The sequence below is a fragment of the Odocoileus virginianus genome, chromosome 4, assembly GCF_023699985.2.
Source record: "Odocoileus virginianus isolate 20LAN1187 ecotype Illinois chromosome 4, Ovbor_1.2, whole genome shotgun sequence".
In the NCBI taxonomy this organism is placed as follows: Eukaryota; Metazoa; Chordata; class Mammalia; order Artiodactyla; family Cervidae; genus Odocoileus; species Odocoileus virginianus.
Genome location: NC_069677.1, coordinates 57,858,262 through 57,880,280, shown reverse-complemented (window position 1 = coordinate 57,880,280; position 22,019 = coordinate 57,858,262). Strand labels below are relative to the sequence as shown.

The following is a 22,019-nucleotide window of genomic DNA, read 5'->3' as shown; positions in this document are numbered from 1 at the left end:
TCGGGAAGACCCTCCTGGAGAAGGGAGTGGCTTCCCATTCCATTATTCTTGCCTTGAAAACCCCATGGACAGAGGAGCTTGGGTGGGAGAGGGCTAGAGTCCACGGAGTCACAAAGAGTCAGACATGACTGAGTGACTAACACTTTCACTTTTTCATATTTAAATACTATTTTCATATTTAAATAAATGATATCAAAATATTATGTGCACAGATGGAAGAGTGGAGGACTTACACAAAAATATAATAGTGGTTGGCTATAGAACTATGGATATTATTTTTGGCTACAATATTTTATATTTTTAAAACATTCTAAAATGTACGTCTAACCTTATAACTGCAAGAATATTTTTTCGAATTTAGCAGTCACCCAAATAGAACTCTGGAAATGTGTAATTGATACAATCCAAGTAAGTTACTTTCAGTATTGTCAATAATCACCCAATTGAGATGGGACAGAATTCCACAAACCAACCGCAAATGGTAGGAGAAGAGATTGACTTGCTTCCCGGCAGGATGCCGGAGGATGGTACATGAGAAGAATCCTCAGGAGTTCCTGCCTTTGGTTTTTTCAGGGCCGTTTTCCTGGGGTGACCAGCACAGTGGGTTGTAAACATTATAGCTTGATTACCGAATGTTGCACTCACTTCCACCGGGCGAATAGTATGTACCCTCGTTGCCCTTGTCAACTCTCACTCCAATGGGCTCAATACTGAGGGGGTGTGCTGCTTTGTTACGGAAAGTGACTCTGATGGTGTCTCCCACCTCTGCAGAAATGACGGGACCTAGGGAAGAAGAGAGAGCTATTATCCTCCCTGAAATCTAACCTACAGAACACAGAAGACAGTTGATTTCTCTGTCTTGTCCTCCAAAAAGAACCTCTGGAAGCAACATGCTTATTGTGGCAAATGGAAAGCTTGGTTTTTTTTAAAGTCCATTATCAATTTGACATGGGGAGTCTAGAAAGAGATGAGAAGGGTCTTTTGAGTTAACGTCAAGTAATGAAATTTGTTACCATGTTTAACCACGTCAGTTCACAAGCTTCACACATCTATAAAACTACTCAGTACCTGCTCTCTCCTCATCCCAGTTTCCTGTGGACCAGACGTGTGCTATTTGGTCCCAAGAGCCAGGAGAATGCCATAAACATGGGCCACCCAAAGCGGGTAAGTTAAATTTGTCTTGGATGTGAAAAGCAACACTGTTGTGTGTTTTTCATCACCAAGATTAATATTATTACTAAATAAAGAATAAAAACAAATATATAGTACGCAAGTATTTTATGTAATAAATGCCATTTATCAAGAGTTCCTATGTGTTCTTTTGAGTGTTTATGTGAACTAACGCATTTAATCCTTGTGACTGCTTTATGGGGTAGGGGCTGTTGTTGTTACTGTCTTTCTCGTTTTATAGAAAGGGAACAGGCCCAGAGAGGGGAGTTGTTCAAAGCTCACACAGCTAATAGTGAGGACAGACTGAGGACAGCCTGAATCCATGCGCTTGATCTTCTGCCTATGTGCCTTGGCAAGAAGAGATCTCTGGGTTCTGCCTGGGGAGAAGGAGTCTCTAAAACAAACCAGACTGTCTCATTAGTAGCTGGATTTTACTTCTAAGGGAATGTACATTTAACTAAAAGCGGAAGCTAATGGCTTTGCTGTCTATTAAAACAAACTCACCCCTTATCTCTTTGAAGAAAGGAAAAAGACATTCAGCTGAAGTCGGCCTGGATTTTCATGTTGAAGATTGACTATGGTAAATTTACATTTGGGAAAGTGATTGGCGACTGCATTTTATTGATGTTTGCCCCTCCATGAATAGTTTGTATGTAGAAATCAGGCTTCAGGTTCTGAAGCTTCTGTTCTTTCTTAAGTTGGTTGTGGTTCAGAGGAAGAGTACATTGTTGTTTAATTGCTAAGTTGTGCTTGACTCTTTTGTGGCCCCATGGACTGTAGCCCCCCCAGGCTCCTCTGTCCATGGGATTCTCTAAGCAAGAATACTGGAGCGGGTTGCCGTTTCCTTCACCAGAGGGTCTTCCCACCCAGAGACAGAACCTGCATCTCCTGCACTGGCAGGCAGATTCTTTACCGCCGAGCCCCCGGCAAAGCCCAGGAGTGCGTCAGCACTCACGTATTCTGTGCAGACTTACCCAGGATGCCAAGATGTTCCTCTTCAGGGCCCCTCTCTTTTTGCTTAGAGAAGGAGGCATCTGTGTACTCACGATAAACCAGCTTTTTATACGAGCCTCCAATTCTTGTAGGACCCTGTTCAAAAAATGCCTCTGAAGCACTGCCAAGAGAGAAAGGGTTTAACTCTGGAGCTGAGAGCAGAACAGAGCCCTGTGGTCACGCAGGATACTAATTGAAAAGTTCTGACCAATCTTAGAATTATTACCCATGATTTGCCAAATACTCAAGCAGCTAGTACTAGGCATTCTGTAGAAAGATGTTAAGATTGGGGGTGGAGATTCGTGGCACAGAGATTTAATTTTTTTTTTTCAAGTGAAGTGAAAAAAAATTTCAAGAGGACCCATGTTGACCCCTGATAGTTAATAACTTGTCTTACAATAGAGTCTTTTAAATAAATTATGAGATGTCTAAAAACAGAGTAACTACTGTTTACTGCATGTCAGCACTCAGAAACGTTCATTTATTGTCTGAAACTCACATGACGGTGCAACAAAACTGGTGTTATTCTCCCCATTTGACAGTTTCTCTTGGTCTTTTAACTGGAAGTGGTTCTTCTACTTCTTCACTGCACTTTATTTCTCTCACTCTGAGTTTAGGAGAAACAGTTATCTACCATCGTCATGGAAAGCTGTGCAAATGCAGAAGCACTCCTGTGCGGCTTGTGTGGGTTTAATATTTTTTGGCCCAAGGACTGCTTTGAGTTTGGATGCCTTCTGCCTCTTTCCCCAGGCTGTGCCCCCATCTCCCCCTTGAGGGGATGTGCAGATGCAGTGGCCTGCCAGCACTCCTGGGGTCCTTCGCTGTGCCCCATCGCCTGATGGCACGCAGGGAAAGATGCTCCTCTGGGGGTCCCACCCCTCCCCGCTTGCAGCCCCCGACAATCGCGCTCTACGCTCTCGCTCACATCACGCTCCAGCCCCTGCAGGCTGTCTCCAGCGCAGCCACCCCAGTTCTCTCCCTGGGTCTGACCTCCGAAGCCTGAGCTTCAGCACGCAGCCCCCGTCTGCATCTCAGGCAGGGGCGCTCAGGGCCATGACTGTCCATTTTTCCTTCTGCAAACTGGTTGTTGCGCTTTCCTCTGAGGCGAAGCCCCCCTCTGTCCCGGCAGTGAGGGGATTTCCAGGGTGCAGGAACATCTCTTCTCCCACAGCTCGCTCCGAGGGGCACAGATCCTGTCCCAGTCCCTCTCTCTCTCTCTCTCTCTCTTTTCTTCATTTGTCCTGCCCAGTTATGTGGATTTTCTTGCCATGTCAGAAGCCTGAGATCCTCGGCCAACATTCGGCAGATGTTCTGTGAGAACCGTTGCGCGTCTTGACATGTTTTGGATGTATTTGTGTGAGGAGGTGAGCTCCAGGTCCTACTCTTCTGCCAGCTTAATCACTCCCTCCCCACTCTCTTCATTTTACAGATGAAGAAATTAAATCTCAGAAAGGCATCTGACCTAACAAAGCTGCCCCGTGCATCTCTTCTCCCGTACAGAAAAATGTACTGAACACCTGCTCTTTGCCAGGAGCCCTGTCAGATGATGATGACAGACCCATAAGCAAATGGACCCATGTTGTCTACATGGACTTGGCATCTGTCCCAGAAGACAGATTACAGACTGTTCAATGTAACATGTAACAAGCACAGGGTGTTATGAATATTTCTCCTAGAGTTATGGAGGGGTTTGTGGGGAGGACTCAAAGGCTTTCCAAAGGAAGAGATTTTAAGAATTAGCCAGAGGAAAAGTGGCATTAAAAAGATGGAATGTGTGTGGTGGGGAGGATGGGGCAGGCGTTTACAAAGAGGGAGCAGCTCTTTGTGAAGGGAAGCCTCAGAGAAGGTAGTGAGCATAGCGGTCTTATAAAGTAGGGCAGGGTCATAACACCCAGGATAAGACAGAGGCGGAGAATGAGGCTGAGAGAGATGGGGGGTGGGTGGGAGGACCTAGCCAAGGTCTCAGGACATCTCAGGGCTTTGTGCACATTTAGGATTAGTGTTTTATGGGATGTGCCTGGTGGTCCAGTGCTTAAAACTCTGTACTTCCAATGCAGGGTGTGTGGGTTCGATCCCTGGTAAGGAAACTGTAAGATCCCACATGTCACGGTGCATGGCTAAAATGTGTGTATATAATATATATGTGTAAATTTTAAAAGGATGAGTGTGTTACGTGGATTCCCTAAGCTGCTGGAAGACGGTGGAAGGGAGCCACGTCAGCCACGTCAGCAGGCTTCTTTAGAATCTCGATGAGGGTAGTGATGCCTTCAGAGGTACGAGCGAAGACGTTGGGGAGAAGCAAACAGACTTCCTGAGATATCTAGGGTATAATGAGGCAGCGTTGATGAGAGAGGGAGGGACTGGCGGAGGAGGGAAGGAGTCAAGGGTGATGCTCGGGCCTTGGGATTTGAGTGATGGATGAATGGCAGTACCGTTCGTGTAGAGGAGCAAGGTCAGAATCGGGAAGACAGAGGCTCCAGGCTCGGACACACTGATCTGGAGAGGGCCTCATGCAAGTGGGGCGTCCAGTGAGCAGCTCCGAATGCAAGTCTGCCGTGTGTGAGAGCCTTCTGGGCTGCAGATACCGCGTAGGGAGTCACTGTGTCTGGCTGTCAGCGCCGCAGGGACTTAAGTCTCTGCTTCAGAAGCCACAAGCCTGGGTAGAGCTCAGCTATTGACCTGCTGAACAGAATTTCTACTTGAAATGATGCAAAGTTCTGGGAGTCACAGTGCTGGTGATTATACGACCTTGTGAATATACCCAGTGCTGCTGGTTTCAGGAATGGAAAGCTAACAAATTGATCTTGTTTTCAGCATTTTCTGAGGATTTTCTTGAGCATCTGACAACTTTTCTACTCTTTTTCGTGAACTCAGAAGTCCTATTTCTCCAACTTGGACTCACTACCAAACACCTCAATAATTATTTAGCAGTCTAGTTACTCAGTTTCAAGTACCAGTTAAAATTTTAATTGCTGAATAGCTTTTTATGACTTTCTGAGGAGGAGGCATATTTTGAAATAACATCATTTTTTTTCTGAATTACCTTCCCGGGGCGCTTAAATTTTCTTTGGTGAAGGCGTCTATACCGGAGGGTGCATAATTCCAGATGACTTCTTCAGCAGCGATGTAGTAGTGTCTAATGTGTTTGCCGTGGATATTGCCCTCAGATGAAGGCTTCTTACAGTCTTGTACCAAGAAGAAGGCCTGCAAACCAGCTGAAAACCACACGGAGGAGTCACTGTTTAATGAAGCCATTGTTCTCTCTCCTATTGCCTTATCAACGCTGCCGGTGAAATGATAGAAACTGAAGAAATAAACAGCTAGAAACAATACTATGAACAAGTAAACAGCAGTAAATGAATCATTCATGGAAAACTGAAGCAGTAAAAGAAAGCCTCTATGGCACAGAGAAGGGGTGTTACTTTTGTTTTAAAAAATGTGGAATGAACTTCAGTGGGATTTCACTATGATGATCTTTTGATGAGAAGAAAAATAGGACATATTAATGGATAAGCAGTGTGAGGAAACACACTCACTATTTTATTTCACTGGGTTTTTTTTTGGCTATGTCACGTGGTTTGTGGGATCTCAATTCCCTGGCCAGGGATTGAACCCTTGCCCTCTGCTGTGAAATGGCAGAGTCCTAATCACTGGAATCCAAGAATCCCTGCCAGGAACCCCTCACTCTTTTATGTTATCAGTGAGTCAGCATTGAAATAGATAATGCTTTAGTGAGAAAAAATAAATGGTAAAGAGAAGCTTTGCCATATTTTAATGGATATGATGGGATGGAGGAGGAAGAATAGAGTGGTCATGTATTTTTATCACTCGCTTATATAAAATAGTTATGCACCTGGGCCTGCTGCAGCCAAGGTCGCCTTTGATGAATGAGATTATATTTGAAGTTCAAAGTAATCTACTCAAAGACCCACATCAGACCTAATTTCTTCAGGAAACCAATATTACAAACTAATATTTTTCAAGAACTGGGGATATTTCTTTTCCTTATATTAAAGAGATGGAAGAGAGATTTAGCATGTAAAACCAAGGAATAGCTGGACTCATAAAGAACAAAGCTGGTTGTATTTAACAGAATCAAGTCAAAACACAACTTTTCAGCACCAATATACACATCTTCTGGTGTTTAAAATATTGTATATTTTACAAATGTGAGTAGCTATAAGCAGTATTATACTTTTACGGTAGGACTATACATCAGCACCAATTTTTCTTTTCCAAAAATTAACGTATTTTCAGTTTTAATTACTTTATAATTGCTCCAGTCTTTGTCTTTTTAAAAAAAATTACATTATGATCCATACTGTCAGAGGAATAAAATTAACAACTCAAAGCTCAGATCATTCCAAAGAGATTTAGCTTTTAGATTCTAATTTCCAATAGTCACCTCATAGTCTCTCTCAAAAGAGACATGTCTCTTTTCTCAACTGACAGTTAATTTCAGGTAAAGATGCCTTACCTTTCAGATGGTTTAGATTCTGACAGCTAAGCAGCCATTGCCCGGGGTTCTGAGCCACCATCAAAGCATCAAAGAGGGTGGCAGGAAAGAGATTGATGGTGTCAACACGGTAGTTCTTGCTGGTCAACACTTGCCCGTGGAAGAAAGCTGCGTGCACATCGATTTCATTGCCCATACCAAACAGATACCACTTCACTCTGTCCTCAGCACACATGGAGAGTCCTGGGAGACTTCCAAAAGCAAATCCATTCACAGCTGTAAGTCAAGAGCAGAGACGGTGACTGACATATATTGGTGCCCGGATTATTGATAGTTACCGCTACAAAAATAAAATCAGTTTGAGACGGAAAATGCCTGGCACACATGTCACTACTCTCCCCTCTGTGCCTGCACCAGACAATACTAACCGATCCCAGCACTCTTCATTTGGACCTGAAGTCAGCCTCAGGCTTTTTGTCAACACAGTATTAGCACATGAACACAACACTGAAGATGAAACCTATTTGCTCTCCTTGTTATAAACTATACACCTTGGTATGTTCATGTGTATATTTGCAAATACAAATGTGTGCATGCATACATACATATAAATGCACATGCATATATAGTAAATAGAAAAAAGACATGCTTATTTATGGATCAACCATGCATCATGTTGGTAGTGGCAGTATGGATGATGTCAAAGTTTTCGTGTTTATCAGAACTTTTCCAATTTTCTACAGTGATGTGAATTGCTTTTTCAATAAGAATACAAAGGAAACTTTTTTTTTTAAACTTAAAAGACAAAATTGGAAGAAATGCGAAGGAGGAAAAGATCTAAAAGGTCAAAAGCAGGACGGCCTGAGATTCTGTCAAAAAAGTTCGAGTCACTGGTTAAACTGGGAGGTCCTAGAGTTAAAGCAGAAATCAGTTCTGGGAAGTTCTGTGAGTGAACCAAAGGCAACAGGGATACCAAACCAGGCTTAGCCAGCCTGGAAGTTTGAGTCCCTAACGTCTATTCTGCTTAGCACAGAACAGAGACTGGATTAAAGTGTGGAAAGTGGATCTTCAAGCCAGAAATAAGCAGAAGTCGGAAACAAAGATCTGTCCTGTGTTTAATTTGTTTATTTTTCTGCTTTGATAGTGCAGTTATTATTGCATTCTCGGTTTCTGCACAAGAGCTATTTTTAAGAGCTAAACACAAACAAAAATCTACACGTATTAGTCTAGTTGGTATTAAGGGATTTGAAATTTTATGCAAATTCTAAGTGATAGACTATCTTACTAAACCCACTATTTTGTGTCTGAGAATTAAGGAGAAGCCTATGCAGTAAAGAAAGCATTTTTGGAAGAAATGAAGTGAGCTAAAATGTAGTGAAAAATGATGCAAAGTTGGGGGTGGTAGTGAAGGATAATATGTATGTAAAAGAAATACCTTTTAGAATTAGTGGTTTGAACTATTTTCTTAACTATAGTGTAATGCTTTACAATATAATTTAATAATTTTAAGCTGCTTTAATTTGTAGAAGGAGTTGGGAGAATAAAAATATGTAGATATAACACACATATATATTTAACCATAACTGATAATGATTTATCCTTATTAGTTTTGAAATGGTTTGATGTATCTGGCTTTACCTGGCTTAGAGTTTTGATTGGACCTGCTTTGCTGAATACCAATTTGCATATCCAATATGCTTTGTTACCAAGGCCATAGATTAGAATTCACTACTTATTCATGTAAGGGAATACGTTTAGCATAATTCATGGACTGAGAAAAATAAGATAAAGTTAACAGATCCTGTGAAATCTTACAATGCATTCTGTTACTCTCCTGGAAGTCTCCATTATCTTTTTCAACCTTCTCTGGTTCAGAGCAGTAGGTTTTAATGTTTTCTTCTAGGTACCAGCTGAGATTTTCATCCACCACGGAAAACATTACCACAAACTCTTTGTCAATATTTTTTTCTTTTTCTTCATCCAGAGAATCTGAAGTTAAAATTACTATTTCAGTAGAACTTAATTTTTAGCATGAATTTTAGCATGTGATTCATATAGTTTTAAACAATTTTAGTACTTATTGTCCTAACATCAGAAATCTGGACCAGTCATTCCTGTTTCATAGACTTGGAAATATTTAGGGAATTTATGTTCGGTAACCTAAATGTCACTCCATGCACCCTTTTTCTCCTTACCCTTGCCTGCCCTTCCTTTTTCTCTAGACTCACCATGCCTCTATGCTCCCCACTCAGTCATAACACAGAAGACTTAATGTTTATTTAAAGAATTAAAGCTCCCTGTCCTCTGTCTTGGGTAATCTATTGTGACTAATAATGAGAAAATGTACCTTTTTTGCAGTGTATCAAAGGCCCGATGAGTCCCGAGGCGATGTCTTTTGGAGCGTCAATGTGGGAATGGTAAATCCGGGTCACGCAGTTGCTGTCTTCCTCGCCAGGACCTTGCTCTGGGTTGGCGTGCAGTATGTACATACACTCTTCGCCCGGCTGCACTTTGTCATCTGCTTTTTGCAACCCTGTGGTGTTATCAGGATAAATGGCCCCTAGGAAACGACATGCAATGGGATGACAGGTTGAATTTGAATGTGTTTGAGCTTAAAAGAAAAAAATAGATGGTCTGTTAATTCATTCAGCAAACATTTATTCAATGTCTAGTATGTATCCCCTTGGGAAAGCAGTGATGTTCTCCTTGAGCACAGAAGAATAAGAGGCTAATGGCAACAAGGTCTGGAAGTTTCACAGAAAATGTCATTTTTTATACTTGACTGAGTCTTCAAGAAGCAGTAATAGATGAGTCAGGATCAGTGACTTTTGGGTGTTTAGTCATGTCTGACTCTTCGAGACCCCATGGACTGTAGCCTGCCTGCCAGGCTCCTCTGTCTATGGAATCCTCCAGGCAAGAATTCTGGAGTGGGTCACCGTTACCTTCTCCAGAGGATCTCCCCATCTCTGTCATCAGCAAGTAGCTTCTTTCCCACTGCGCCCCCTGGGAAGCCCCATGGTGACTTTGGGTTTGCAATTAAAAAAAAAATGCTTTTTCTGAGAGTTCAGAATTAGGGTCACATTAAAATGCAATACAATTGTATTTAAAAAACAAAGACAAAAAAATGTTTTTGCCCTGGGGTTATGGTATGAAAGAGCAAAATGGCTACCCTCTCCTATAATTTGAAGCTTCTTGTATATCAGATTTTTGCCTGTGAAATAACCATGGAATTGTTTTAATTTTTACTTTAATTTTGTATTTTCCCAAACATATGCAAAAATTAAGAGAATAATATGATGAACTTCCATGTGCCCAAAATCTCAGCTTTACTGGTGATCGACTCAAGGCCAATCTTGTTTCATCTACGCTCCCACCCACTCAAATCCCCATCATCAGTGAACGATTCTAAAGTGAGCCCCTGACTCATGTCATTTCATTTATAAACAACTGAGCATGTGTCTCTGAAAGATAAGTACTCTTTTTGCTTCTAACATAGCCACAATACAATGATCATCTGTAAAAATTATTTATATCCTAATATAACATGAAATTGTAAAAAATAAGATGGCAGTAAACTTTTATGCTATGAATATAATTATTTTGTTCAGAAAAACACATAAATATATAAAAGATCGAAACATTCACCTTGTAAAGCACTCCCTCTTTTAAATACAAAGCCAATAATTAGTTAAGATGAATTTTGTCCTGATTTCCAAGCTTGATCCTTATAATTCCCATGAACTGTAGCATGGCCTCAGCATTTTTTTTAATAACTGACATTTATAGAGTTCTTATTATATACTCTCACTGTTCCTATTTTATAGATGAGAAAACTGAAGCGTAGAGAATTTAAGTAACTTGTCCAATGTCATTCAGCCAAGTAAAAACCAATGAGGCATTCAAACACAGGTCCATTAATTTTGAAGTCCTTGCTTTTAACCACAATAAAACATCACCTCCTGTCATCATCTTCACCACCATCATCATCACCATTATCGCCATCATCACCATCATTACCATCACCATCTACTAAGAATGAGATCACAGACACCAAATCTAGTCTTTGCTCTTCCCATACCATCTTTAAGGATTCCGAGTCCTATGGTCAAGTGACCTTTGGGGTACCTGTGTCTCAGGTATGACTCCAGGACCACCCAGCTGTGTGTGCTGTTTGGTTACCGTGGGAGACGACCGTGCTGCCCTTGCTGGGACACAGGATGGAAGGTGACAATTCCTACAAGTTCACACGTAGGAACTTTAGAGATAAGACAATCCCCGTCTTCAGTCCTGTTTCTTCCTTCAGGATTTTTGCCTTTTCCAGGCTCTAATGCACACTGCCTATTTTTCTCAGTTTGACTATTTACCTGGAAAGGTGTAGGAAGTCCAGCTCTCTCTGACTTCACTATGTGAGTTCACCCAGAAATCCTATCACATTCACACTCCTCACAAGCAAGCAGAACCAAGAGAAGCACAGCATCATTAGGATGAACCAAAACACTGATTCATAAAATAGTGCAGAGCTACAGAACATTGTGACAGGTCTTATCCAGGAGGAAAGCCCATAATCTTGGAAGTTAACAAATACCCCTACTGAAAAGGAAGAGAATTCTAGCAAGATTCTGAGTTGAACTGACCTTCATGCTCCTTATAGTAAGTTATTCCATGGGCATGAAATGTGTAAGGCCTAGAGGCAAAGTTTTTCAGATGTACATAAACTTTATCTCCAGTTTCAGCTTTGATAATAGGGCCTAAAAACCCTAACCAGACAGGTTTTTCTATAACAGTCCTGAAGTTTTCATCTGTGTACTGAAGGTACACAGCCTTCTTGTAAACGCTTCCGATTCTATCGGGGCCATTTCGAAGATAGATATTGGAATGCTCCCTGCGAAGGAAAAGAACACAACCTTATTAGAAGCCGTCATTTCCAGGGATGACGTTACAATGCAAGAGAAATGAACGACCACATCGTATTAAACGTGTGCTGCTGTTGTAAGGATGCCTCCAAAAATGAAGAGGAGACCTGGCATTTGCCACATCACTTTAATAATGTGAGCTGTCCTACATTAGCTACATGCAGACGATCATGTGTGAGTGCTCCATAAGAATATAATACATCTCACCAGAGTATTTCTTACAAGATTTTAATGTTAAAGCACAGAGATCTTTTTTTTCCATTTATTTTTAAGTTGGAGACTAATTGCTTTACAATATTGTAGTGGTTTTTGTCATACATTGACATGAATCAGCCATGGATTTACATGTGTTACCCATCCCGATCCCCCCTCCCACCTCCCTCTCCACCCGATCCCTCTGGGTCTTCCCAGTGCACCAGGCCCGAGCCCTTGTCTCATGCATCCAACCTGGGCTGGTGATCTGTTTCACCCTAGATAATGTACAAGTTTCGATGCTGTTCTCTTGAAACATCCCACCCTCGCCTTCTCCCACAGAGTCCAAAAGTCTGTTCTATACATCTGTGTCTCTTTTTCTGTTTTAAAGCACAGAGATCTTATAGCATAGAATATAAAATTTAAGTGAAATGTAAAATAAATCTAAGACATTCCTCACTTCTTGTGCACCTCTTTCAGTCATGAAGAAAACTTGAGTTTACAAGCAATCAACCTGGATGTATGAGATGTCAAATTGTGTGTATATTTTTTTCCCCTAAAGCAAAACTAACAATGCTAAGGTAATGCTATTGTTTTGATTTCTTTGAGCAAAACTAAATCAAAGTCGGAATCGATACATGTAATGTATATGGGTTTTTTAATTACCTTTGATTTCAAATTACCCCTGTGGTTTTTTTAATCCCTTGCTAGCACAAGTACTGGAACATTGAAAGTTTATATTCTGGTTAGTGGCTGATTAATAGTTGCTTAAAACTTTCCTGAAAATATCAGCAAAGTGAATAGTAGCCAGGAAAAAAAAAAAAGAGAGAAGAAAAGAAAGGAAAAGCAAGAAATTGAGCTTGATATTTAAACATTTGAACTGATTCTTAAGTTATTGTCTTTAATGGAAGCCGGGATAGGTCAGTGGGATCTATCTGTGGGCAACGGCTTCTGGCCATTCAGGAGAACCCACTTAAAACCTGGACTTTGGCAGCCCCTCCACACTTGAGGTCTCCTCCACTAGAATAAAAAATGCTAACATTCTGGCTGATGATCCAGAGTTTATGTTTGTGTGTGTGAGTGTTGCCTGCTTTGATCTCAGTGACTTTTGGTGCCTTACTATTTTCCATTCAACCCTTGTGAGGCTGTATAACCTGACCAAGGAATCAACTTAGGCTTGTTTTCTCAATGGTAAGCTCATCAGAAAGAGTGAGGGATATTTTTCCTTTTTATTTTCTTTTCAAGATGAGAGCAGAGCGTGTGGGAGCTCTGGTCTTTGTTGCAGAGTTTAAAGGCCTGTTTTTACTTTTTAAATCCAAGGCTCTGGCCTAGTGTTTCTTAAATGTTCACATGCGTAGGAATCTGTTGCGGACCTTGATAAATGCAAGTTCCTAGGCTCCAGCCCCATTGATTCTGCTTCTGTGCTGCTGGGGTGGAGTTCAGGCATCTGCATTTACTAACAAATAACCCCTGTGTGTTCTGATGCCTGTCTGTGCTCATGGGCAGCCTGCGCAGGGCAGGCTCCAGGTGCAGGGGGAGAAAGCTGCCCAATCTCAGTGGCAGTGGGCTTCCTGGATGCCTTGAGACAGAAAGGTGGCTGGTTCTGGTCGTGGCCAAATCTCTCCTGGCATGATGGCGTGGAGGTACCAGATTGGGCTTGAGGGAGGGGACCAGTAAGAAGGGTCTCTGGGCTGCATTTGGGCAGCAGGAACAAACTTTGAAAATGGCAGAGCCCCATGCTCTGGATTGACCAGAGAGTTTCTACAATGAGCATGTTATAGTTGTCATTCCGGATTGTTTCAGCCTTGGGAGTCTCACCGTGTTCACTGAAAAATGAGTGAGGCGGGAGTCCCTTCCCCCTATTGTGGTGGGAGAAGGGCCAAACTGGAAGTTAGAAAAGTAAAGTTACGTCTTTTATAACCAATGGCAAATCCGTGGTTAGGCTGTCATTCCTCATATTTGTTTTCATTTTCTAATGTTGCAATTTCCATTTTGTTAAAACAAACCAAAAAAAAAAAAAAGTTGAGAAAAGCTCAGAAACTCTGAGCACATTAAGAAGCAATGAGAAGGGGTGTGACTTCATCCCCGCCAACTGCCCATTAGTACGGACAGAAGCGATCTCAATGAGTAGATGTTGTAACAGCTGCAAAATTCCAAAGCGCTGAAGGCCGCTGAGGTTAAAGGCAGACTCATCCAGTCCACTTCGCTGAGCGGAGGTCAGGAAGAGGGCCGTTCGGTCGGGCACACAACGGCAGCTGGGAAGCTTGCAGCTCAAAGCTGGAATTCCTCTGGGGTCACATCAGACCCTGGGCCACTCAGCCTCACACAGACCTGTCTAAGCCTCGGGGAAAACTTCCACCAGAGTCTGTGAATCTAAGAGATTCACCTTCAATGATATTTAAACACAGGTTCTAATCTGTGGTCCACATGCCCTGTTGATCCACATCTTGCTGTTTTATTTACTGTGTCGTGTCAGACTCTGCGATCCCACAGGCTGTAGCCTGCCAGGCTCCTCTGTCCGTGGGATTCTCCAGGCAAGAATACTGGATGGGTTGCATTTCCTTCTTCAGGGGTTCTTCCCGACCCAGGCATTGAACCTGCATCTCCAGCATTGACAGGTGGATTCTTTACCACTGAGCCACCAGGGAAGCCTGATCCACATTTTAAATAAAGCCTGAGTTTGAAAATAGCCCTCAAATTCTTGAGGCTTCCTTTAGATACAATGTGTGTTTATATTTCCTAAATGTGCCTCTGAAGCATTAAGGAATATGTCACATTTCACTTCAATAAACTGCAGTGGACTTTGTCAAAATGCTTTCATTGAACTGAAATTCTCCTGTATTCATTATTTCCTGAAATAGGAGGAGTATTGCCTAAGCTTTGGGATTAGTTTTGTGAATACAAAGATTTTTTTTGGAGGTGGGGGGGTGATGAAAAACACTTTAAAAATAACTAATCTGAATTTATAATCTATTCAGGAACTTAAACATTTCGATTTCTTGTATACACATAGCAATGTGCAAAATGTGTTTCCCATCTTGTCTTTTTTTCTGAAACAAAATTAAGTCTTAAGCAAATTGGTAAATATTTCAAATAATGCGATAACTTGGGGGAGGTCTGTTTGTTTATGCTCTGTCTCCAAAGACACATCAAAGGGTATTAGGGAATGTCTATTTAACATCAAGAGCACACCTTTGGGGACAAAGGGTCAGTTACTGGAAGCTTGCAGGAAGTTTGCCAGTCAGATATCCAGTCAAAGGGATCAATTATGGTTGTTCTTTGACCCGAGCAAATGATTCACATTAATTGTTGTTCTTTCTGTTGGCAACTGTGATAAGCTGTTTTACTTCATTTCAACAGATATGTTCTTCTCTCAGTAATCACATCCTTCTTTTTTAGTTTCCTCAGTTCTTATAATTCTATAGTGAAAGTGAAAGTGTTAATCGCTCATTCATGTCTGACTCTGTGACCCCGTGGACTATATAGCCCTCCAGGCTCCTCTGACCACGGGATTTCCCAGGAAAAGAATACTGGAATGGGTAGCCATTTCCTTCTCCAGGGGACTGAACTTGGGTCTCCTGCATTGCAGGCAAATTCTTTACCAGCGGAGGCACCAGGGAAGCCCTATAATCCCATAGCAATTCCTCTAATTCCTGGTGGGTTCAGACCCAGAAGTGAATTTTTAATGGTAGGGTAATTAAAGCAATTTTTATACTGCTTAGTGAAACAATAATAATGCTACTCCCTCCCATAAATTCAGAATGCACTCAAGGAGGTCTTGGTTTATGCTTAGACATGGTTACTAAAGTGTGGGTAATATATGTGAAAAGTCTCTGGATTCTTGGCTTCATTAATTGAGACATAGTATATTAGCTTTCTATTGCTGCATAGCAAATGGTCACAAAGCAGCTTAAAGCAGCACCTATTTATTAATTTCACGGTTCCGTGGGTCAGCAGTCTGGCATGGCATGACTGAATTCTCTGCTCACGTTATCGCAGCTGACATCAAGGAGTTGGCTCGGCCGAGTACTTGTCTGGAGGCTCTGTGGAGAAGTCCGCTGCCAAGCTCACTCAGGTTATTGGCAGAATTCAGTTCCTGGTGGTTGTAGGACTGAAATTCCTGCTTATTTGCTAGCTCACAGCTGAAGACTTCTCCCAGTTCTTTAAGGCCACCTGTGTTCCTTCCAAAGTGACTTCTTTCATCTCCAAGTCAGCAACAGTTTGCTGAATCCCCCTCAAACCTCTTTGACTCTCTCTGACTTCCTCCTCTTCCACTAGAGAATTCTCTGCTTTAGACTAGGCCCACCCAGATCATGTCCCTAGTTTAAAGTCAACTGTATCATTGAATATAACGTAAACCATGGGAGTGATATATCATCATATTCACTGGTTCTGGAATTTTAGGTTAGGATGTCTTTGGGGGCAATTAAAAAAACTCTGCCTACTACACACAGGAATCACAAAGAAAAATCTGGTAGGCAAAGTAACTGGTAGGCAAAGACTCAACCTGCATTTATATAGCACATACTTGAGTAAGCGTTAGGTTCTAACTAGCCTGGCTTCAGTAGCATGGCATGAAAATTCTGTGGTGTTAGGAAATTTCGAGGTGATTTTATGAAATCATGAAAATTCAAGGTGTTAGCCCTCTTTTGGATATGTTCTTGGTGAAGAGCAACTGTGATAATAAATTGTAGAGCTTGAAAAGGGTGAAATGGTGTAATTACTTCATTAGCTTCTGCTCATGGGCTGTCTTATGTGAAATGTTTATACCACGCCAGATTTTGCTTACTACTTTTTATTTGGCAGCCTCGGAGTATAAGTCACCATAAGTGACTTCCAGATAACTTTAGGTCATAATTTTACCTCTTTAAGAATCATTTAAAAATTTAAGACCATTTTGAAAGGGGTAAAATGAATGCCTTTGTGCAAGTTTTTTTCTTTAAAAATGTTTTGTCTGCATCCTTGTTTTTTTAAACAGCATGTACTGGGAAAAATTCAACTTCTGTTATGATAATAATAGTAAATATAAACATTTACTGAATGGTTATGGGACCCTAATCACCCAGTATTATAATACCTATGATTATATCATAGAGTGCAATGTTGTTAGTGTGTTCTCTATTTGGTCAAAATTTGGGCTTTCATTTTTCTCTTGTTCATCGAGTCTGCTTATGATGACACATTCACTGTCGTATTTCTAATTTATTTCTGAAACCTACAATGGGCTGGAAAACTGCGTTTGACACTGTTTGCAAGAACTGTATTTAAAATCAGCGAGAGTAAGAGCCTTTGAAGTTAGTGTAAAAGGGTTTTATGATAGTTCTGTTTAAGGAATTTTTCACTTCCTTCTAGCTTCCTATGGGTCACCAGGAGAAGGAAGTATCTTGAAGAAAACTGGACTTATTACTTATTGCTTGTTAGTTTTTACTTATTGCTACTATGTAGCCAACAAAATCAGCACACATTTAATTGGTGTCTACCAGGACCCAGATCACAGTACTGCCTTGCTGATTGTTCTTACATGTGTGTCTTCTATTCTTGGTGGTGGTGGTAGTTTAGTTGCTGAGCTGTGTCTCGCTCTTGGACCCCATGGACTGTAGCCCGCCAGGCTCCTCTGTCCATGAGATGTCCCGGGCAAGCACACTGGAGTGTGTTGCCATTTCCTTCTCCGGGGGATCCTCTGACCCAGGAATCGAACCTGGGTCTCCTGCACTGCAGTCGGTCTCCTGCATTGCAAGCAGATTGCTTACCCACTGAGCCACCAGGTAAGCCCTTTTTATTCTCGTGCTTTGTCACCCAGTTGTGTCTGGCTCTTTGTGACCCCATGGACCATAGCCCGCCACGCTCCCCTGTCCATGGGGATTCTCCAGGCAAGAATATTGGAGTGGGTTGCCATGCCTTCTTCCAGGGAATCTCCCCAACCCAGAAATCGAACCCAGGTCTCCCTCATTGCAGGTGGATTCATTACTGTCTTAGCCACCAGGGAAGCCCTTAAACACAATTAACTTATTCCTAAACAGAGGAGGCTGGCGGGCTATAATAGTCCATGGGGTCACGAAGAGTCGGGCACTACTAAAGCGATTAACACTTTAACTTTCACTTCAACTTAGGAGCAGAAAATATATTTCACAGATCTTTAACAGTTTATTGGAGTGTTAAACTGACAGATAAGGCACTGATAAATATAAGGAAATTACTTTCTACATTACCCCATAGAAAAGCTATGACCAACCTAGACAATATATTAAAAAGCAGAGACATTACTTTGCCAACAAAGGTGCATCTAGTCAAAACTATGGTTTTTCCAGTAGTTGTGTATGGATGTGAGAGTTGGACTGTAAAGAAAGCTGAGTGCCAAAGAAATTAATGCTTTTGAACTGTGCTGTTGGAGAAAATTCTTGAGAGTCCCTTGGACTGCAAGGAGATCCAACCAGTCTATCCTAAAGGAAATTAGTCCTGAATATGCATTGGAAGGACTGATGCTGAAGCTGAAACTTCAATACTTTGGCCACCTGATGCGAAGAGCTGACTCATTTGAAAAGACCCTGATGCTAGGAAAGATTGAAGGCAGGAGGAGAAGGGGACGACAGAGGATGAGATGGTTGGATGGCATCACGGACTTGATGGAGATGAGTTTGAATAAACTCCAGGAGTTGGGGATGGACAGGGAGGCCTGGCATGCTGCAGTCCATGGGGTTGCAAAGAGTCCGACACGACTGAGTGACCAAACTGAACTTACCCCACTAGAAATAAATACTTCTGATAGAATAAAAAGAAGTGAACTCTTATTTTCCTAGTTAAAAGAATCCACACATTTTCTCCTTTCTATCTGCCAATGTTTCCTGTTCCACTAACTGATGTATAACTCCATAAACTGACTTTTCTTATATCATTCTATCTTCTCATTTATTCTACGGTGTAAATCTCTCCACACTAGAAGCAAGGGGAAATTTTGACAACACAGCCTATAATTTTGTCTAGCTTCCTACACACCTTTTATTCATTTGTTTTCATTTATTAAAAAATATTTTAGTGTTTCCAAATTCTAGGTACTAGTGATCACCAGTGAATTTAGCAGATGGAGTTTCTGCCATCTCCATACATAGTTTCCTCTTCCTTGTTCCAGATCTTCAAGGTCAACAGCAGCTTAAACCTAATCCTCTGCCTAACAACCATCTTGACCACTTTCAACCTGTTTCTCAGCCCATTTATCTGCATCCCTTTTTAGCCTTCACACGATGAGTGTCAATAATTGTATCTGGTTATATCACATCGTCCTTTGGCATATTTCTGTCCTACCCACCCCTCCCCCACTATATGTTGAAATCCTAATCCCTAATGTGATGGTATTAGGAGATGAGGTCTTTGGGAGATGCTTAGGTCATGAGGGTGGGGCTCTCAAGAATGGAGTGAGTACCTTCTTATAAGGCAGTTCTGTAGAAGAGGCTCCGAAGACATTCCTAGTCCCTTCCACCAGGTGAGGACACAGTGAAAAGGCTATGAACCCGGAAGAGAGATCTTACTAGAACACGACCATGTTGGCACCTTGAATTTCCCAGCCTCTTGAGCTGTGAGAAAGGGATTTCTGCTGTTGCTAAGCTATCCTGTCTAGGGTATTTTGTTACAGAAGGCTGAATGTGTTAGCAGCTGGACATTCTGCAAATCTGATGCAAAGAAGCAGCAGAAAGTAGCCAGCTAAACTTATCTATACAAAGACGTTAGCATGGTATTGGCAAAATTGTGAAGGTCTAGTCGGTATTTGCTGTTCCGCTTATTAAAGACCATCACAGAGTGAGCAGTGCCATCTAGAGCTTGCACAGCTGTAGGCTGTCGGTGAAGGGAAAGGAGGCGCTGGAACCACTGTGGTATAGCCTCCCCAGCACGCACAGGATGCTAGGCTATTCTAAAAGAAGTTCTCTTCCCTCCCTGCAAAACAGTTCTTACCACAGTCCTTCTCTCTTCTAAGTGTCTAGAATCAGAGACTTTGTTAAAGTATGGTCAGGGCAATGTCTAGCACTTGGCTGATGTGAAACAGATCACCAGCCCAGGTTGGATGCATGAGACAAGTGCTCGGATCTGGTGCACTGGGAAGACCCAGAGGGATCGGGCGAGAGGGAGGTGGGAGGGGGGATCGGGATGGGGAATACATGTAAATCCATGGCTGATTCATGTCAATGTATGACAAAACCCACTACAATATTGTAAAGTAATTAGCCTCCAACTAATAAAAAAAAAAAAAACTGATTGCGTTTTTGACCATGAATAACGGCAGCAAGACGGGTGAGGGCATGGAGTAGGACTGTATGGCAGTATTTTCTTTTCCCTAATGTATCTGACCTTTTCTAAAAATGTGTCTAGATTCCCTATTAAAAAATGTGTATAATTGTTTAGTTAGGGAAAATGCTGAAGTCATACAAAATAATGGTTCTTGTAAAGCCTAAGAATATGTCATCTCCAAAAGAAGAGAACATTAGCTCAAAACCAAGCTTAAAAAACAACTGCAGGGACCTCCCTGCTGGTCCAGTGGCTAAGACTCTGTGATCCCAATGCAGGGTCCCAGGTTCGATCCTTGGATGGGGAACTAGATCCCACATGCTGCAACTAAGACCCAGCAAAGTCAAATAAATGGATATTTTAAAAATATAATTGCAAAATATACTAGTTTTATTTGCAAACAGTTATTTTTAGTTCCTCACTGATTATTACTAAATTAATAACTTAACAATTAGGTATTATCATCTATGCATTTGTTTTTTTATTTTGAAAAACTTTAAACATACATAAAATTAATGAGAATAATGTATACCCATCAACAGAGTCAACATTATGAAATTTGGTATACTTTTTAAACTATTTTTTAAAGATACAGTGTTAGCAGCAAATGGTCATTGGGCTCATTTGTCACCATTAACATGCATTTTTAAGTATCAGTATTAAAATACATTTATCACCATTAAAATACACTTTCACCATTAAAATACATCTTTAAATGTAGTGAATATGGGTTTGAGTAACAAATTTTAATTTGGTTTTAAATGTCTAATTAACATTATTAAAAGTGATGACCTTCATATAGATAATCTTCCATTACAAAAATCTTCAAGGAGAACTGGTTTTTTTGTGTGATGAACATGCTTGAAATGAGGGACTTTTCAACTGAAACAAAGAAAACCTTTAAGAAAGAAAACCTTAAAGAAGACCTTTAAGCTACACAGTATTTTTGCACATGAATGATGTGCCGAGCACTGTAAGAAGAGCTTTCCACGCGCCCACTCTTTAAACAGCCCTACGAAGTATTCCTATTGTCTTTGTCAACAGATTAGGATGCTGAGTCTGAGAAAGATGAATGTAATTATCTGTCCAGAGTCATCCAACAAGTATTAGGTAAGATTGTATTTGATATATAAAATAAATGGTTTTTTTTGAGGATTAAAAAAGCCTTTAATTTTTACTGGTAGTAATCAGAAATGGAATAGTACACAAAAAATTTTATGCAGTCATTCTTTGGATGAAAGAACTTCTGCGTAGACAGACAAAGAGACTGAACCCTGATGGGAGATGTAACAACCAGAAGGGGTAAAAAGAAAACCACACAGCTCCTCAGGACCAAGTGGGAAGGAATAAGGCAGCATCCCAAAAAACAAACAAAATCCCAGGAATTAGAGATTTATCAGTGTCCAGAGTTTTAAGTCCATATTTTTCAGTTTTTGTATATAGCAAAATAAAGAAATATTTCATTGTATTGTCTTTATTTTTTAATTGATAATTTAGATTTGGTCTACAAACAAGAAAAAGCAATGACTTACGTGTCAACCGAAATAAGTTTCTTTCCCCCATGGTCAGAGGCATAGTTCCAAGCTGTTTCAATAATTCCAATGTAATAATGCTTATCTTTCGCCCAGGCTGAGGTACCACATAAAATTAGAAAAATACAGAGCAAGAAAATCTTCATTTCTTTTTTTCCCTCTTGGAGTCCAAGAAGCAATGGAATGAAATCAGAAGCAGGCAACTTTATAAATAAGGCTTTCTTTCTTTATTTGCTTGATTGACAGAATGTTATGTTGCATAAGACGAAATTATTTCGTTAAAGCAAATAACATTTTCCACTTTGGTTCAGTTCTCGTAAACCCAGGAAAAACCTAGTTTTCCACTGCCTGGATTCTCTGATTACAAATAAAAAGTCAACAGTTATTGTTGGAGGCACTGGAGTGTGCATAAGTCTGTGATTCTACCATTCATTGTGTAAATTCCAGGAAGGCAGAGATCATGTCTAAATGTTCCCTTTGTTCTTCCAA

At 41.0% G+C, this 22,019-nt stretch overlaps 1 protein-coding gene across 4 annotated transcripts in view; it reads right to left on the bottom strand.

Annotated features, from left to right (window-relative positions):
- The window catches only part of LOC110149206 (ceruloplasmin), a 57,139-nt gene extending 35,399 nt beyond the window's left edge, over window positions 1–21,740 (bottom strand). Inside the window, exons 1-8 of one of the 4 annotated variants that reach the window (XM_020911606.2) lie at window positions 21,531–21,740; window positions 11,254–11,501; window positions 8,967–9,179; window positions 8,435–8,608; window positions 6,641–6,895; window positions 5,207–5,378; window positions 2,145–2,284; window positions 646–783 (exon numbers count right to left, since the gene is read on the bottom strand). In XM_020911606.2, coding sequence (XP_020767265.2) covers window positions 646–783; window positions 2,145–2,284; window positions 5,207–5,378; window positions 6,641–6,895; window positions 8,435–8,608; window positions 8,967–9,179; window positions 11,254–11,501; window positions 21,531–21,676 — 1,486 coding nt within the window. In that variant the 5' untranslated portion in view covers window positions 21,677–21,740. The remainder of the gene's footprint in view (window positions 1–645; window positions 784–2,144; window positions 2,285–5,206; window positions 5,379–6,640; window positions 6,896–8,434; window positions 8,609–8,966; window positions 9,180–11,253; window positions 11,502–21,530) is intronic. The other 3 variants (XM_020911599.2, XM_020911593.2, XM_020911611.2) reach the window with 3 other exon arrangements.
- Window positions 21,741–22,019: the final 279 nt, after the last annotated feature.